General features: G+C 40.2%; 3 protein-coding genes across 3 annotated transcripts; 1 reads left to right on the forward strand and 2 right to left on the reverse strand.

Annotated features, from left to right (window-relative positions):
- Window positions 1-2,860: 2,860 nt before the first annotated feature.
- Window positions 2,861-12,622, reverse strand: sdha (succinate dehydrogenase complex, subunit A, flavoprotein (Fp)). The gene is made up of 15 exons (XM_042424167.1): window positions 12,520-12,622; window positions 11,578-11,661; window positions 11,143-11,304; window positions 10,801-10,944; window positions 10,024-10,188; window positions 9,739-9,887; window positions 9,460-9,584; window positions 7,631-7,799; window positions 7,250-7,445; window positions 6,964-7,135; window positions 4,499-4,617; window positions 4,225-4,336; window positions 3,955-4,085; window positions 3,582-3,695; window positions 2,861-3,453 (listed from the first exon to the last, which is right to left on the reverse strand). Exons 1-15 carry the CDS (start codon window positions 12,580-12,582, stop codon window positions 3,367-3,369), a joined length of 1,992 nt encoding a protein of 663 aa, XP_042280101.1. The 5' UTR covers window positions 12,583-12,622; the 3' UTR covers window positions 2,861-3,366.
- An 88-nt stretch (window positions 12,623-12,710) lies between these two features.
- On the forward strand, window positions 12,711-16,811 carry LOC121905709 (coiled-coil domain-containing protein 127-like). Its single transcript, XM_042424168.1, has 4 exons — window positions 12,711-12,929; window positions 13,533-13,670; window positions 14,797-15,041; window positions 15,160-16,811. The coding sequence occupies exons 2-4, from the start codon at window positions 13,541-13,543 to the stop codon at window positions 15,604-15,606; spliced, it is 822 nt and encodes a 273-aa protein (XP_042280102.1). The 5' UTR covers window positions 12,711-12,929; window positions 13,533-13,540; the 3' UTR covers window positions 15,607-16,811.
- A 266-nt stretch (window positions 16,812-17,077) lies between these two features.
- zmp:0000000930 lies at window positions 17,078-18,789 on the reverse strand. Its single transcript, XM_042424928.1, has 2 exons — window positions 18,177-18,789; window positions 17,078-17,953 (listed from the first exon to the last, which is right to left on the reverse strand). Exons 1-2 carry the CDS (start codon window positions 18,308-18,310, stop codon window positions 17,611-17,613), a joined length of 477 nt encoding a protein of 158 aa, XP_042280862.1. The 5' UTR covers window positions 18,311-18,789; the 3' UTR covers window positions 17,078-17,610.
- Between the last annotated feature and the right edge of the window lie 739 nt (window positions 18,790-19,528).

The raw sequence follows: 19,528 nt of genomic DNA on the forward strand, positions 1-19,528 counted from the left end.
CATCCTGTTAAAACCTCACTGTGGTTTTAACAGGAACAGGAACTCTTCAGGAGTCATTAGGAGTTACTGTGACTGTCCCAGGTCTATTTCAATAAATATTTTGTCTCAGTCCCGTGCTCTCCCAGCCCCACTCTCACTTCCTCTTCATGCCGCTCCATCCCTTCTCCTTCTCTTTTACATCCTTTTTTCTCCTCCTACCCCAGGACATCTTTTGCTCCTCCTTCTTATCATTTTGTTATTTCAAACCTGCCCCTCTATCTGGCATGCATTCCATTCCTATTGTATCTGTCTCTCCTCTGGGTTTTCACTATATAAAGGCTGACATGTAATTTGATCACTGACACACATACTGCTCAGGTCTTCTTGCCTACTTTGTTTGGGGCTCGGTTGGTTGTCCTGCGTGATTTTGGAAGACAAAAAACTGGCATCTCTACCTCTTTTTTTTTCTGTTCTTTTATATAATACGTCCCAGTCCTCCACAGTGTTTCCTCTTCATTCTCTGCATGCTTCCCTGAAGCCACATCATCCATCGCAATAGTCACCCACTACAACACTGACCACATTGACCCAAACTGATGCCTCATTTATCCCTGTTACACATTATCCCCTTATTAACTGCTGGTTGTATGTTTTTGTTGTTGATTTTAATGACAGGTTTTCAAGCAGAAGCAGGTGTAGTCATGGGTAATCAGGTGGCTTTCCTTTGTATTTTATCTAGTTTAATGGTAAATTTACTTCAGTGATTTCTATTTATGTTGTGTTCATATAACTGCCTGTGTGTTTTTATTACACTGTATTTATTTTCTAAAGCCTATGTGGGGAACAAGCATTGCAAATAAAGGCTATAAATGTCATGATATGTTCTCTGCTGTGGACATGATTTTAATTCATTTGTCTGCAGTGGTTTGCCCTGGAGCCATTAATAACTTTTTTAATAAATTTTTTTTAACCTTAAATGGTCCAGAGACGAACCCGTGTCAGATAATACACTGTTTACAACAAGGTGTTATGGTTGCACTGGGTTGACACATTTATGGCCATTGAATTTTACAGTAATCCATCTGCCCTGAAAACACCTTTTTCTGATAACCATCTTGTTCTTCAGGCTTGTGGCTGCTTCACATCATACCTTTCAAGACGAGCAAATCTACAGGAGGCACACTATGGTGGGCACACAACGCTTTTCACAAACACCTGGCTGGAAAAAAAAAAGTCATTATGCAATAATATGTTTATTCTGTAGAATATATAGTTCAATTAAGGAAGAATAAAAATGACAGTAAAACTTACTATTGCAAAATGTCAATATCAAACCATGGTAGCGGTAAGTATGAGTAATGAGTTTCTTGGATTTAATCCAACCATGTGATAGCAAATAGACATCATTATTTATCAGCCTCGCCCGAACCGGACTAACCAGGTGCCAAGCAAGCAAAAGTTTCCACATAAGGATCAAAAGTTTACAAAAAGAAATATGTTGAGCATGTTACAGAAACTATCTGATACAGGTAGATAATAGATTCAACACAGGGAGTGGCATAAAGGTAAGCTGAGTATTGTTTTTCCTTTACCCCCCCCCCCCCCCCAACAACCGTTTTCATTGGTGCTAAAAGGGAGGGTGCCACTGCCAACTGCCACCATCCCTGCTAGCTCTGACCTTTCTGGGATTTGGCTTGTACAGCTGTTCAGGATATGAAATGGGATCAGGTTACTTCAGTGTTTGTTTAGTAATTATTGACTTCCTCTGCCAAATTTCCAATATAGTAAAACAGTTCAGAGCATGGCTGTGACTCCATACTAGAACTGCACCAACCCCCACATTACTGCTCTCTGTCACAAGTAGTAAAACTGTGACATTGCTGTGTGGTCAACAGCAACTAGTACAAGTGAGCAGCAGGACAGTTATGGCTTAGTACATACTGTACAGCCACACAATTATTATACTGCTGAGGCACCTCTGGGTCATCACTGTACTTCTGCTGCCACCTAGTGGTAAATAAATAGTTTTACACACAATGAAAGTTGCAATTCTACTAGACTGCAGCCTTAAAACAAAAACAAAAAATAATAATAATTGTAGCACTTTCACTGCACTCAAATATTTAGTTTTCATTGTGTCTACAGCCTGTTAGTTAAACAAAGAAAAAACAACAGCCTTTGCTTCTATGCATAGTCTACACTTTATTGAACATATGAAAATAAGTACAAATGGCAAAACCAAAAGAAATTGATCTCAGGCAAAATAAATTAACCCTTTAAGCGATTCAGTACAAGAAGCATGGCATTTGAATATGTTAAATACTTCAAGTGACAACACCAAGTAGGCCTAAGTCTTTTGTTAGTCATAGTTTGTCATTTCCGGAGTTGCCGAACACGTGGTAAATTCCAGCCTGTGGCGATTTCCCATCAATTCCACATCACACACAGCTTTGTTTTAATGGAAACCACTCGTATCGCAGCTGCTCTTGAAGCACTTAGAGCCGGCACTGATGTTGGTGCTCGGAATAATTCATCATTTCTGGAAAGACTTTTATCAGCAACCTAAAAAGCCCCAATAAATCTAATAGCTTTGAGTGCTTCGCTGACCCACACTGGAATTCATCCTCAAGTGTTCCGTTAAAGCTACAGCAACACCTAGACGTTATAAAGAAGCCATTGTTTCAACCACTCAGACAGCTTCACATGGCTGAATAACCTCAAGCTGCTTCATTTTGTTAACAGTTAAAGAGTGAGGAACTATAGAGCTTAAGCTTGATTCAGTCTTTATAATGGCTTTGGACCACACACATATCACAAGAAGTTTATACTATCCAAGGCCATAGTGAGTGAGAAAAAACTACCTCATACTTTAACAAGTACATACAGTATAATTCACCATGTTTATTGTACATTTATGCAATATTTACAGTCCTAAAACATCCCTCTGTGGCTTGATGGTAACGTGTGCATTTCAAATTACAATAATTTCCGCTATCTCTTCCCTTCAGAAAGCCAAAGGAGACACATTCAAAGCAATGCAAAACTAGGAAATGAGATTATGGTCTCATCACGACAAAGCCAAGCTCAGGTGGTGCACACATTTTTTTCCCCCCTCTTCTTCACTTTGATGCTTCAAATTACTCAGTCACCCACACATCTTGAGTGCCTTATGATATATACAAAACCAGCTCAAGAACCATCTGCTGCGAAACAGATTAAATCAAGGCAAAAAACACACATGAAGGAAAGGAGCAGGAAGGTGACACGAAGGGCTTGAAGTTGAAGACTAGATAGTTTTGTATTTAACTATTCTAAATGGATACAATTGGAGAGGAGAAGAGAAGAGAGGAGAGGAGAGGAGAGGAAAGGAGAGGAGAGGAGAGCCTCTTAGTAAGACCGGATGGCAGGAGGGACGTGGGCACAGTCCTGCTCGTCCAGAGAGCTGTCAATAACAGGACGGTACTCCAAAGTCACCTGTGATTGGACAAAAGCAAAAAGATACGTCAGACATTACTGACAACACTGACATTTAAAGTTAACACTGTTCACTAGAGCAGCTTATCCCGCTTTAAGCGTTGTGACAAACTGAAAGGGGAGTGTACCTTTCCAGTCTTGGGGTCAACGTAGGACAAAGTGTGCTTCCTCCAGTGCTGTTCGAAGGGCTTCTTCTCCTGACCTTGAATGGGCTTAGAGTAGTCATACTCATCGATACGGTCCTGGAATATAATTATATCACGTCAGAGGAGAGACAGGCCGAAATCAAGTGTGAGCAGTTATACATGTCCACAGATATAAAAGAGGAATACAAAGTCTGTTTAGAAAAGAAAAGATGAAAAGAGGGGTGATATAAGTCGGGTACAGAAAAACAGAACATAAAAACAAAACATAGGCATTGACAGAATGATGAAAAAACAGGAAAAAAAGAATAGTGTAGTACCAAACACATATGAAATGTAAAAGTATGGTAACTCAGACCTTAAAGTCCTCTCTGGCGTGGGCTCCCCTGCTCTCCTTCCTCTGCTCAGCTGCGTGGATGGTTTGGACAGCGTTCAGCATCAGATTCTGCAGCTCCAAAGTTTCCACCAGGTCTGTGTTCCACACAATGCCTGAAGGAGGAGGAGAGAGAAAGAGAGACTTCATGTTAATCTATAAAGCTTACTAACATACAGCACGTCACAGAATGCTACTACAGCAAGAGGCAGAAGTCGAAACTAAGAGAAACTGGCTCGCAAAGTGGTGCAGTACCTCTGTCGAAGGTCTTGATGTCATCCAAGGTCTGGTAAATGGCATCCATCCTCTCGCATCCCTCCTTCAGAACTGCGCCGGTACGGAACACTGCAGCGTGGGACTGCATGTTCTGGATGGAGAGACGGGTGATATATGGTGTGTTTGTTTACATACATTTCTGAGGGACTTGCTGAAGGAACTACCCCATTACAATCAATACATTTTACTGCACACAATGTGAGGGGCTTTTTTTGTTTCTTTGTTTTTAAACAGATCTCATCTGTGTGTGTACCTTCTGCATGTTGAGCCTGATCTCAGAGGTTCGCAGGCTTCCGTTGGCAAACCTCAGCTTATCCAGGTTGGCCACAGACTCCTCTCCTGCACTGGACTTCAGAGGGGACAGTTTCTCTCCTGAAGAGAAGTCACAACAACAATGTCACATTAGGCCAATCAGACAATGTATACTGGAGCACTGATGTCACAGAAGAAAGTAGGGAAACCTTAAGAGTATTAAGATTCTGACAGAGTAGTCATCTTATTTGATATTGAAAACAGAAGAGTGTTTTTTCCTCTACATCTACATAACTTAATGCAGACATTTCTGTCAAATGCAAAGTAAACAGATGTAGGAGAATGAACTCAGGAACAGGAAACAGGAACAGGAAAAGTTGAATTCTTTCAGAAACATTATGATCTCTCTTGGCCTAACAGTCTGTCTGTGTGGATACAGGATCACACACACACACACACACACAAACAATGACCTCTGACCTCAAGGCATATAAACACCAGGGGAGACCTGGAACAGAAAAAAAAACCCCAGCCTGCGCCTTCCTCCACCAGCCACCGGTGGAAATGGACAGTTAGAATTAATGACTGTTTTTCTTTTCAGATACAGACTGCACCAACGTTAATGAACAATCCTCCCTTCTTCTGCTGGCTCATTATCTCTTAAGTCATAAATATTAGGAGAAGCCACATTCCTGTGAGTCACTCCCTCGCCTCCTCTCCTTTTGGCTGGACCGGCCATGGACCAGCCCTATAACCGCAGTTATCTGTGAGTGAGCGAGTGATGAAGTTTCAAAATTGGTCGGCCACCTAAGTTTTTAGCTATGGTTTGAGTGCCAGGATATTATGTAGACTTTAGATGTGTTCCACTGTCACATAGTCTTAACTACAGATGAGAAAAGAAGGTTTTGATTTCATTCTGTTTATTTGGTTCATCAGTATTGAAATTTAAAAAGTGTTTCCCCATTGCTTTCAGGATGTTACATTGATGACAGAACGAGTGAATATCCAGTTTGAAAGCGTGTATATTCAATATCTGTATCTACAGAATATGTCACAGATATGAAAAAAATATAAAGTGTCATCACTGCAGGTCAGCCTGCGCAGTGCATGCTGGGGCAGGGGGGGGGACTACAGTATTCTCGACTCCTGCCCCCTTTCTGTGATATTAGTTCAAACCAGGACTCCTGTCTGTTGTTGTACCTGCTTCCAGATGGAGATTTAGTGATGTTATTTTACTTATTTGTTGTTTCCCTCCTGACAGTTAGTTTGGAAGTTTGTTTGTCAGAGTGTATTTGGCTCATTTGGGGAACTTGGTGTCATCTGGATAGATTTTCTTCATTTGGAGCAGTGACAGCAGTTTAAATGGTGGAAAACAGAAAACAGAAAGAAAGCTGCTATCACCTCACATATTTTTTTTTTTTTCTGTCTAAACTAAATTAAATAAAATTTATAATGAAATGATATGAAATATGCTATTGTTGATGGCCATTATCAGAGCGAAACTCTATATAGAAAGTGGTGATGAGCAGAGAACCCAGTGTTTGTATTTGTTGAAGCAGCAAAATTATTTGTATTCAAACAGAAGTGGAAACAGACGTAACAATCCTGTTTTTGTTTTTATTACACTTCTAATTTTAGCATATTGAAGTGTTAAAATAAGTGTTCTCCAATAAACTATTCTGTAAAGTAGTGTTCCCACACTAGGTCTCGAACCCCAATCTCCCAGACCACGGGCGACTGCACTGAGCACTCAACCAAAGCTCAGCTCTGCCACACAGACCTGCAGCTATTTATACATCCATGACACAGAGACAGACAGAGCGGAGCAGAAGAGAGAGACTGAGACAGTGAGGTAACCTCGCAACGCTACAAGTCCCGACCTGCACACTGTTATTTGACATGTTTTTTTTCCTTCCAAAAACAAATAATTTTTAATACATTTGTACAAAATAAATATTTGTAAATACCCTCTATTTGTGCTTTTCCCAATACTGTATTCAGATTCAGATTCAGCTCCATCCCTAGTAGAAAGATAGGGTTGGAAGAATCCTAGTCTGAGATTGGATTCATCCTCCTGAGAAACTGTTTCACTGAACCTACTGCAACGGCTCTCATCTAGCTGTCACTCTGGCAATACGAGGATCAGAGTGAGTCTGCTTCGCCTTGCTCGACGCTTTCTGGGAAGTTCACCCATCCCATCATCAAGCCTTCATCACCACAGAAACAGTAGGAAAACCGTTTACCATGTTTCTGTCTCAGAGCTGATGCTCTTGACCCTTAATTGCATTTTTGATTGTCGGCAATAACTTGTTAATTTAATTTACCCATTTATTCACACATATTGGAGGATATGGAGGTGGTGCCCCTATTACCTTGACAAGTGCTTATTGTTAATTTCCCATTGTAGTAATACTCGCTACACAGAACATCTGCATTCTTAAACAACTCATGCACAGAGGTCCTCACCAGGTTTGTGCTCCTCGGCAATGGTGAGGGCACAAGCTCTGCCAAAGACTACCAGGTCCAGCAGGGAGTTGGCGCCAAGCCGGTTAGCACCGTGAACGCTGGCACAGGCTGCCTCACCGCAGGCGTACAGTCCAGGAACCACCTTGTCCTGTCCGTTGGTGTGAGTGATCACCTGATGGGAATAATGAAAAAGTGTATTGATTAAACACATGACATTTTGCTAGGGGAATGTTCACAATTAAGTACTAGTGAGTGAGGAGGGAACATGTGTGCACAAATGACCTACCTGCCCCTTGAAGTTTGTGGGTACTCCACCCATGTTATAATGGACAGTGGGCAGGACAGGGATGGGCTCTTTAGTTACATCGACTCCAGCAAAGATCATAGCTGTCTCTGAGATACCAGGCAGCCTTGTGGCCAGCTGCTGAGGAGGCAGGTGGTGGAGCTGCAGGTACACGTGGTCCTTCTCTGGACCAACACCCCTGAAGGAATAAAGACAAGACAGAATACCGATAAGCAACAGCAAAACCTTACTCTGTAGTCTTTTCCAGACCAAAAGCATAAAAAGAGAGTGATAAATTAAGTGTGAGAATGATTGCACTTCTGAATGCACCCAGTTACATCTCACACACACACACACACACACACACACACACTTTGTACGTACCTGCCCTCTCTAATCTCTATGGTCATGGAGCGGGACACCACGTCTCTGGAGGCCAGGTCCTTAGCGTTGGGTGCATAGCGCTCCATGAATCTCTCTCCCTCACTGTTGATCAGGATCCCTCCCTCACCACGGCAACCCTCTGTGATCAGGCAGCCAGCTCCGTAGATCCCTGTAAGGATTCACGAGTTAAAAAGGTTTGTCCTACTCGCATTTTGCTAAATGCAAGAGATACAGTTCACAGTTTATTATTTATGAATGCAAATACAGCACACAGTGACACCAGATAGATATGAATACTTGTGTTTTAGTAAAGATAACTTTGAGCTTAATCCTCACAATAATAACTACATTTTAAGTGGGGTACATCCTTCCTCAACCCTTCCTGGGTTACTATGGTAACTTACACTTGACATCTAAACTGCTCTGGTACAAATCAACTAGTAGTAAACTATCAAATAGCAGTTACTGCAATGACAGTACTTTATAGGATTCCTATGATGTCCAAGAATGATTAATGTAGTAGATGTTAACATTCCCATAAATGAAGCATACAGTTAACGTTGTGAACATGAAATCCTCAGAGCTTTGGTGTTCTGACACAATACTGTATCAATTAAAAAATGATATGGTTCTATATTAACTGAGCAGCAATAAGTCTAATTACACTGTAATTTTACTCCAAAAACTCCTCCTCTCTAGTACCAGAATAATGTGTTACACACAGCCATCAGCCTTTGTAATCTTTTGTTTTATATTGTTCTATTATGTTCAACACTTAAAAAGATTATTTTATACGGTTTACTGCTCTCATTGGCCAGATGTTATTTTCCGTGTTGTGAGCTGACACAAAGCAGTCCGTCTTCTCAGCTGGTCAATGAGAACGTCTATAATTACTCTGACACGCTCAAAGGCTTTTATGGGTCGCTGAAATAGTTCAATAGTTTATATTAAGATGTTCTGCATTTATGCAAGCAGACACTTAAATTGCAAAGTTGATGCATCATGTAAAAAAGGGAGAGGAAAATCTGTACTCCAACTCATTGACCTCAGTCTTTAGTGAACTCCCATAGGTTCACATCACTGGGCTGCTACTTACCCAACTAAAGAGTCTGGTGTCAAATATCCAGCAGGAACAAAAATAAAGATGACCACTTGTCTTTATGTAAGTGAGGTCTGTTACCGGAGCTCAATGTAAACACCCTGAAGACTCACAAACCTGCTCACCTTTAAAGATCTGGAACTACAAATGTATGAATTTGATCGATTGGGTAAACAGTGTTACAGAAATAGGGAGCTGAAATATGTGTTTGACAAAACACCTGTGTTGACTTTTAAGTCTTTTGAGTGTAAATAAACCAGATGCATTACTGCCCCCTATAGTAAATGGGACAAAAGGAAATTAATTAAATGTTCTTAAATAATCTTTTTTCATTATCTCTCCCTCAATGAGCAGCACAATCCTAAAAAGGTTAGACACTTAAGCAGCAAGTTGTCTAAGTATTACATTACAGATAATTAGTTCTTACATCTCTCAATATCTTAACCCTTAATTTTTTTGTGATAAATTTCAAATACAAAGGGGAATTCCAGTGAACATTAGACATAAGAACAAACAGACTGAGAATGAAGGAGAGATTGCACAATTTATGAGTGTCTTATCACACCAATTATGGCTGAGTAATAAATTAACAGACTATAATAGACATGTCTTTCAAGCATATATGTAACTGCTGTCGAGCTTTCAAGTGACTCTCTTCTGCTTTAACACTTTAGTAGTAGAACTATTTTATGACTATGGTTTAATAAGTTAATATGTGTCTCTTCCTCACCAGTGGGATGGAACTGTACAAACTCCAAATCCTGGCAGGGCAGGCCGGCTCTGGTCACCATTGCATTTCCATCTCCAGTACTAGTGTGAGCAGAGGTGCAGCTGAAATAGGCTCGTCCGTAACCCCTGGAAACAAAGACATTTTTGGTTACAAATGCACAGCTGAAGATAGTTTGTGCCTCATATGAACAGTCAAGCTATGGTAGTTAACTGGGTAGAACTTTAAATTAAGACTGAGTATTTATGTTTTCTGTTTTTGCAAACAGTGAGTGTTGCCTACCCAGTAGCAATGACAGTGTTCTGGGCTCTGAAGCGGTGAATAGATCCGTCCTCCATGCAGAGAGCAATCACTCCTTTACACTCGCCATCTTCCATCAGGAGATCCAGGGCAAAGTACTCCACAAAGTAACTAGTGTCATATCGCAGCGACTGAACAGAAAACAGAAGGGCAGACCGATACATGTAACACACAGTGTAGGTTTATGGCGCCACGCGGTTAAACTGTACCCCACAGAAAGATTACATTCTTAATGCAGACAGGAGGGAGAAAAGTTTGTGAACTTACCCGTCCATAAAGTGTATGCAGTAGTGAGTGTCCAGTCCTGTCTGCTACACAGCAGCAACGGTGAGCCTGGCCTCCTTTTCCATACTTAAGACTCTGACCTCCAAAGGCTCTCTGGTAGATCTTCCCATCCTCAGTGCGGCTGAACGGCATGCCGAAGTTCTCCAGCTGGCAAAGAGAAACAGAAACAGGAGTTTGTGAACTGTTGTTTTTTGTGTCTTGTAATATTATATAGGATGGGCCTTTTCAATGGTGTGACTCAAAAAGAAAACTTTATTCGCTCAAAAGAATATTTTTGAGAAAATCAACTAAAAACAAAAACCTAACCTAACCACCTGCCAATCCTCTCTAACACAAAGACTGAAGGAGCATGGAAGTCCATTGTTGGCCTTTGAGAAACTTATGTTTATATTGATACTTTATTTTAACATTTTACCTTGTTTATTATTATATAGCATCCCCTTTTAACCATGTTTTTCAAATGTATTAAAATTTTCAGTCACCAATGCATCTTAATATCAGATTTTCCATTAGTTTAGATTTTTATAAATGTGAGTGTAGGTAAAACTTCATGAATACACACTAGTTTGCATGTTATTGCAATTGGCTGACTAGTTAAAAACAGTGTTGATTTATGCCGATAGAGATTATAGTCTTTATAGTTTTTGTTATTTGTATGTTTTTTAGCTGTGTCTTATGTTCTCTGGATTATTTTTAGTGACAAACAGCTAGGAATCGCCATCTACACACCACAGGATGTGTATGTGCATAAGATCTTACCTCCACTACAGCTGCGGGAGCCTGTTCTGTCATGTAGTGGATAGCATCCTGGTCTCCCAGCCAATCAGATCCCTTCACTGTGTCATAGAAATGCCACCTCCAGTCGTCCTCCTCCATGTTCCCCAGGGCTGCATTGATCCCACCCTGTGAACCACATTAATATTCATCAATTCAATAAAACTGAAGAGCATTACTGCAATTTATGTTTACTTGAGAGCTTTGACTTGCATAACAAATCTGTATTGAGAGTTTGTAAAATTCCAGGCTTATGAATGCTGGATTTGAGATTGATGTAAATCTGAAGAAAAAACATCAAGAAACATATAGAATGTGTTGTCATACCTGTGCAGCGACAGTGTGAGACCTGGTGGGGAAGAGCTTGGTGACACAGGCAGTGTTGAAGCCAGCCTCCGACAGGCCAAAAGCAGCCCTGAGTCCCGCTCCTCCAGCTCCGACCACCACAGCATCAAACTCATGATCAACAACTGGGTACTGAGTAGAGATCTGAAGAGAACGAGGAAAACAAGCTACTGTAAAACTTCTGATTACGAGCAGTTTGAACATAGTGGGAACTGAATCACTCACTATAGTCAGGGAGCACTCTGAGTATGCATCGTTCCTGACCATAATTGTCTATTATTAAAGTCAGTAACTATGATATTGACACCAGATGCTTCAGTGAGCAAAACCAGTGCATACAGACTCACATTACTACCTATGTACATAATAATCACCCTATTCAACACTGATCTAAGTGAAACTGCAAAACTAACTCACATCATCTGATATTTTGGCACTTTTCTTCTTGCCATAGATGGAGAAGTGGAAGTTCCTCGAACCTTGAACTGCAACAGCAGAGACCTGGCAAAAAAGAAAACATTTTTTTAATTTTAAATCAGAAGGGAAATCGAACAAAAGCTTCACCATTATTCAAGTTGCTGACATAAAATGTAAAGATAGATAGATAGATAGATACTTCATTGTCATGTATGTTAACACAACGAAACTTGGTTTTGCAGCAATACACTTAGTAGCATATATAAATATATAATTATAATATTATAATAATCAGAATCATATAAAATATATTGATGCCTGCTTACAGAAAACATACTATATAAGTATTAAATACTGCTATATTTATTCACATATTGCAGGCAGTTTTACTTTATATGCCTAAATGCATTTCCATAACAGTCCATAATAGAGCGTTCATAAACAAAAAAATATTTTAATAGCATTAGTTAACCGTTTTTAATCATCTGTGGCATCATAATGAAAGTACTTTAGCCCATAATTGACTTTAAATACATTCGTATTGCATCCTCTAACATAACTTACTGCTAACACTCAGCAGCTAACAATAAGACTGTTTCCCACAAGGACAACTGAAGTAACTTGTGTGCACACGCTGAAATATCTCACTTACAACGACAGTTTACTGAAAACATTAGTATCTGTGTATAATGTGAGACAAATAGAAATGGTATAGCTACATATGACGGTTTATTCTATTCAAAAAGTACCGTTTTCTCACAGTGTCACATTGAAGCTACATAACATAGGTTATCGTTACGCAAGTCAGAATCTGACGGTTACGAAAGCTAGGGAGAGTACAGTAATGATGTGTCTTTTCTGTGTTAAAACAGACAATAAGCACGTATGGATCGAGCATATAGACACATACAATAAATCTCCGATTCAATTGTTCGTACTCACTGCTTTCGTCCTGGAAAATATCCTCTTAGAGAGGAGTCGGGAGGCAGCCTGAACACTCGCCATGTTGTCAGTTGAAGGACCGTTTCTGAGACACGGCGGAGGGTCAGATATTCTGTTGCACTGGACCGAACCACCTTCCGGAAACGGGGGTGTCATATATGTTACATGTAATGGCAAAGCTTTGAAAACATTTATTAACGTGTTTTCAACAGAATAGTCTACTTATTTATTCACCTTAAAATCAAGCATACACGCACAGATGCTAAATTTAACAACAAATGAGTCTAATGTATAAGTGAATTCCCATTAAACACCCTCGCTCGGGCAAGATGGACTACCAACACGTAAAATTGTATAATCTTGGGGTAAGCAGGAACAAATGTATAAGTGACCTAGACTTTTCATTCAAGGTGAGATACAGCACCATATTTCTTATAGACACACATACACATGACTTGTAGTCGGACTCAAGAAGCTGTTATACCCCGTGTTATGTTTATATGAAATACTCTAGCGAGCACTAGCCAGCAAGCTCAAACGTCAGCTAGCATGTTAGCTCATAGGTAGCTCTGTGGTTAGCTGGACTGTCAAACCTTCAAGTCACGTCAGTGATTTGATAAATGCAAATAAGATTAATTGTTAAATAGCTTGCACGTGTACTATTTATTCGCAACATTTTGTCTAAATCCCACACATACTGCCCAGACACTTGAATGTTTTTCTTTTTAAATAGCTTGTTAGTGACTTTGAAATGGATACCTGCGCTTTCTTTGTGTATTGAAAACAAGAGACTTCGCCATTAAGTTCATAATCACGTGGTTGTGTTTATAACGAAGCCACACACAGTAACTTCTGCTAATAAACCCCTGGTGGTAACTACCGCAGCAGTGTGAGAATGAATGAAAAGACACTGCAACTTCAATTACCAAAATGTGCATTTAAGGGAGTCAGTTGTCACTAATGTTTTTGTTCTCCCATGTGTGTGTCTGTGTGTGTCTGTATGTGTGAGACAGCAGCCCCCATGAACAACTTGAATGACCCCCCCAGGTGGAACATTCAACCAGACCCCAGAGGAAGGGGCGCGGGGGCTGGCGATGGGAACCAATGGAACTATGCCCTGCTGGTCCCTATGCTGGGATTGGCTGCATTTCGTAAGTTACACAAGGAGGTGTGTCTGGAAATGTGTTTGAGGATGAGGTAACAGACAGAGGGGAATAACAGTTTCAACGTTTGGTTATTAAATGTACAGTCAATGAGTAGTTATTGTGTGTAAAGCAGACTGTGTTTGTGTTTGTGTGAGATTCAATTTCACACTTTACCTCTGTGATGGTGTTTTTATTTTAATTTGTAATACTGGTATCTTTCTCGCTGGGGAATCAGCACTCTTGTATATTCATACAATGTACTTCTTCACTGACTGTCTCTGTTCATGCCAAATGAGATGGGTAGAAATGTTCCAACATCTGAAACAACACATTCCTAATGAACAAGGATTAAATAACACCTGTAGTGCAATATTGCTAACAATAATAAATATTTCAACATTTGTAAAGGTTTTTTTAAAAAATATCTGTCAATTTAACTATGCTCTCACTTAGCTTAATTGGATGATTTGTCAATCAGAACTTAATTAATTGCAGACTAAAAAGTAGTTTTAACTGAGTGAGTACAAATGCACCAAGTTTAGCGTCTCTACACTTCTGAACTATCAAATAAAGGCAAAAAATTCCGATAAATAATCCTTTAAAAAACGGATCTTATCTTACCTCACTTCCGCCCCAAACACATCTAACCAATGAGTGAATATTTTCACGTGGCTTTTATTTATACATTTTGGTTCGCTTGAATTTTGAAAAGAAACCAAACCAAGGGGAAAATGTAACATAACGAAAAGTTTACCATCTCATCCACTGATTGAGACCAGAGTAAACACACAAGATTTGAGACTTCTGCGTCTCTTTCAAAAGCATGCTCATTTTTGTTTTTAGGTGCTGCCATTGTCATGTAAACAACAGTAGGTTACGGTCAGTGGTGTACTGGCTATCCGGCATACTGCTTTGGGACAAATCCCAGTGGACTGTCAAAACATATCACGGGCCCTCTCTGTGTGCCTGTTATTCAGGGTATGCATGAGAGCGTGCTGCATGCCTTTGTCAGGCAATCACAGCTGAGTGCCCCCCCCCCCTTACTCTCACCGCCAGAAGGGGGCGACAAAAGTCCTGCTCTCCAGCTTTAAATATCTCCCCTCTCCTGTCTTATCTTTCATTGCCCCTTCAGGTTGGATCTGGACCAGGGAGTCTCAGAGGGAGATCCAGAGGGTCAAAGCCCAGTACGACAAAGATGTGACCACAATAAAAAGTGAGATGGAGGCGCGGTACCGGGAGACTCTGACAGAGAGACACAGGGCAGCTGCTAAACTGGAGCTGGAGCTGGAGAAAGAGAGACAGAGGGTAAAAGGCTACAAGCAGGCCCTGATCTCACAGAGCCAGCAGCTGATGGAAGAACGGAAACAGTTACAACAGGTAAAGTTTTGTCTTGCTCCCACTTTGATTGGCCCTCCATTTGTGCTACTGTGCAGGTTCCCCTTCTAGTCTGTAGCCTCTCCTCCATAAACCTAAACTCTGTCTTCTCTCTTACAAGGAGCGTGAGACTTTGGAGCAAGAGAAGCAAAGGCTGGTGAAGTCCGGAGCTGCGGGGGCTGTGCTGCATCGCGCCCTGGAACGAGAGAACAACTGGTACCGGCGAGCCACCGCCACTCTGAGGGAGCTAGAAGATCAGCTTGTGGAGCGACAGAATGCCTTCTGCTCCCTCATCCAACCTCGAGATCAGCGGCTGGAGATGGAGAAGAACATACTGCTTAAGGTCGTCAAAGAACCAATCGGGGCAGAACTAGATCTAGAGTCAGATCTAAAGGACATTTTTAAGAGAGATAGGCATTGTGCGGACCTGCTAAACATGGACAAGAGGAAGAATGGAAGTCTCATGTGGGTGTACCTCAAGTACTGGCAGCTGCAGGTCACCGTGCAGAAACACAAGAGAGCTGAGGAAGCCGTTCTAGGAGGGATAACCCAGTCTCGCAGAGAATGACAAAAGATGAAGAGAGGTGTTTTTTCATTTGACTTTGAAGAATGTTGAAACTGTGTGGATCAGGAATGGAAAATGCATGTTTCTTTTTCAGTCTGTGCATTATCTTTATATGCTACATTATAGGTATGTTATGTAAACACACAAGAGATAATCTGAACAACATTATGTTCAAAGGCTAAAAGTTCCATCCCTGATCTCAAAGTTTTGCAAAGAGGGGAGATTTTTTCAGGTTTAGACCCAATTAAGACTCATTAGCTTTAAATGAATATGTGATAAAAATGCACTGGCATCACTCAGGTGATATCCATATTGGATACACAATTGATGTTTAATTAAAAAAAAAAAAATCCATTTAAACCCTTGAATTTTTTTGTTGGAACATTTGTGTCAATTTAACTCACATTCTGAGTGCCATGAATTAGTGTTAGATGACTGTGTGTCTGGACCTGTGCTAATTTTAGTTTCTTTATCTCAGATATGAATTGAAGGCTCCCAATAAATGTCCCCACTGTGATGTGTTCATACACATCTCTTGCTGCGTTTAGAATAACCACAATTCTATAATTTACAATACTCAAATGAAAAATACAGCGTTAAAGAAAAACAACCATTAATTGAAAACATTATCAGGAATATTTTTCACTCTGTTTTGATGGAAAAGTCATTTATGTCTTTGATTTCTGTGGAATGTAGTTGGCATGAATATGTTTATGAATTATTGCTGGGGATATTTTTGATGATAACAGTGGAACCTATCTACACCTCTGTCCATAACTTAGTGTTTCCTGCATCTGTGACGTCTCTCTTTACAGTCTAATGTGTAACCAAAAATGAAATGTGTGTCTGTCTCTCATCACTGGTTTTACATTTCTAGTATGTGTAACTATCAGGGAAACTGGAATCTGCTGCATGTGAATCTGAATAAGGGAAAAGAGCACAAAGTTGTGCTCACTGCTGCAACATCTTATCACATTACTGCAACAAAAATAGTCAAACAGCACAGTTCACACTGTTAATGAAAGGAGAGCTGGCAACAAGACCTTCGAGCCTGATGCATTTTACAAGGTTATCAAGCCTCTCTGCACTGTTAATGTTTTTGTTGTGACTATATCTTGGTGAATATGTGCTGGATATAATGCCATAAACTCACACTAACCACTCTAATCCACTCAATCCTCCTAATAAATTCTGGTTCAAGAACTTAATTTCTGGGCTGTTGGTATTTTCTCCTCCAGAGTCTCGAAAGTACTGCTACATGTGATATTTATATTGATTTAATATTAGTGTATATGCTCACTGATGATCCCTTTCCGTTGTTGTCTTACCACATGAGGTTGCTGCCACTGGATATCTCTACTGAAAACAGCTATGTGGAATCTCATAATGCATACACTTAAAAAAACAGTATGCAACAGGATAACATTACACTCATCTATAGTCTCAACTGTAACACAGTTAAACATCAAGTCATTTGTTGTATTTTCTCTTAACAGGACAATTTTACTATTTAGCTAAACTGCCATGTAAAACTAGGAAAAATTAAGTTGAGACATTGTTTCTTGAAGCTTTGTGAGGTGTGGAAATGACTGACAACGACAAAATCATTTCCTCCTGGAACATAGTTTACAACAATCTTAAAGTGTCAGTGCCAGAATGTGTTCATATCTACAATGCAATACACTTAAGACATATTATAGTGTTTTTAAGTCTTTTCAATAATATTCAACAATTTTGTAATGTAATAACTTGGTAGTTTAATGTTAAAGAATTTCCAGTGAAGCTCTCCTAACATTTGTCAACACTATTTTTTTTCAAAGTCTCTTCAGTCTAAAAATACCGAGTTATTTAACAGGTAAGATATCTAGAAGATTCTTAGGATTTTTGTGTAAAAGGTAAGTGACTTAATAAGGACATTGTAATTTTCAAATATGTAAACCACAAGACCAAATGCTGTGTCATTACATTTTTCAAACTGCAGTTTTAAAACACTTCCAGTTCCTTGCCTCACTCTCTCCTCTGCACCCGATGAGAGGTTTCCCTTGGCGATGACATCAGACTCGAAGGTCTGAAGTTCATTCTGACTGGCTTGGTGAGGTTCTGAGTTACGCCAGTCACTCTCACTTTATCCACATGCACTCTGTCATTCCTCTTCCCGAGTATAACGGGGCCCTTTCCTTGTTGTCGCAAGCTCTCAAAACTGGTTTTGGGTAGTTGGTACTCTGTCGTGGCTCTGATGTTGCTGCCCAGCCTCAGTATCTGGCTGGGACTCCTCTCAACCATGAAGTGGACCACCTGTTCCTGTTTGTAACTCTCTTTGCGAAGGTTGTCTGTCTCTGATAGTGTCAGCCTGGAACACAGAACATACAGCAGATAAACGATTTTTGATACAGTCTCTTTTACACTAAATTTAGAGTGGTGTTGTGATCTTCATATATCTCATAAAATCTTTCAAATAGCTTATTATTATTAGAATCAGGTCTGAAAGTTTCAACCCTAAGTCAAAATATAATATATTGATGCAAAGTATTTACAGTAGAAAATACAATAGATTTCAAATGAGAACAACATACCTGTATTGTGGTCTTGTTTCAAGCACCAGGCTCAGCCAACATGCTTGGTAGCTCTCTTTCTTCCACTCGTTTTCCTCCTGAAGATCACAGTAGGAGTTCACAAGGTAGCAACCCCCTCTGCTCACACAGTGCATGTTGTGTCTTTGTGTGTGAGTGTGTATGTGTGTGTAGAAAGGTTACGTTAGGCGTGTGTTCGGATGCTAAGACAAACTTCTCTCACCTGTGACCTACATGCTCGAGTAATGCATCAAACGCAAGGGAAAGATACTGAAAACAACAAGCTATACGAAAATATTGTCTTACTGTCTTTGAATGTGTGTACCAAGTAGCCTGAGATTTGCGTGTGTTGGGAAGCTTCTTAAATATCCGGCCTTGTTTCTATTTTTACTCTTCTGCATCACATCGTGGTGAATGCACTGAATGTCTCCACATCAGGCATCCTGGAGGTTTGGTTTTCATTTGAAAAACATCGCAGGCTTGAGTTCTTTCCATGAAACGAGCCCACCAGATGAAGATGAATCTGAACCCTCGTCAATTTTATCTGTTGAACCCCTTTGTGTTGTGAGGTGAGCTTGGAGATTAAAGGGAAGTGCATCATTACGATTGTAACCACCCCAGAGTCCTTTTATAATAGTGCACCTGTGTGTTTATATTCAGACTATAAAAGCATGTATGTGTTGACGGAAATATGAAATGACTAATCTGTTTAATGAGAGGCTCATCCCATCAGGTCAGAGAAATTATCCTTACACTCCTCAGATGTCTCTCACATTGAGCACATATCACAGGAAGGAAACAGCTGAAGGCAATTAGATCACTGACTGACAGCAATGATACAACTCATTAATCTAAAGCCACATCAGCTCCTTGGGCAAAACCACGTTTTAGACTTGCCACAGAAGTGTTTGTGACTATATTTTACTTTAAAACTGGCCCCTTTCAAGCTCAACAAATCAGATTTCTTGGTGACAATGTGGAATGTTTGGAGCCAGGGTTCACGCATTGGATTATAAATGGATATTAAGAGAAGTCCTCCACCACCTTCACCACTGCTTACAACTGTATAACATGTAGTTTTAGTGCACCTCTGTGCTGATGTGGAGGAACAAAGGGATGGACAGTCAGAGCTCACAATCAAAGTCTTCAGTTCTAGACATGTATTTCCATTATGTTTCAATTTCAGCTATGATGGATACATGTGAAGGAAGTTTGGGAGGCAAGTCACAAAATTTGCTGGATTTACACTGAGAATATATATGACAGTTGAAGAAAGATTAGATTATAAGAATAAAAAGAAAAAGATTAGTATCACTTGACACCCCGATAACTCTGACGTGTCACAGGCATGTTGG

The sequence above is a fragment of the Thunnus maccoyii genome, chromosome 10, assembly GCF_910596095.1.
Source record: "Thunnus maccoyii chromosome 10, fThuMac1.1, whole genome shotgun sequence".
Taxonomy (NCBI): domain Eukaryota; kingdom Metazoa; phylum Chordata; class Actinopteri; order Scombriformes; family Scombridae; genus Thunnus; species Thunnus maccoyii.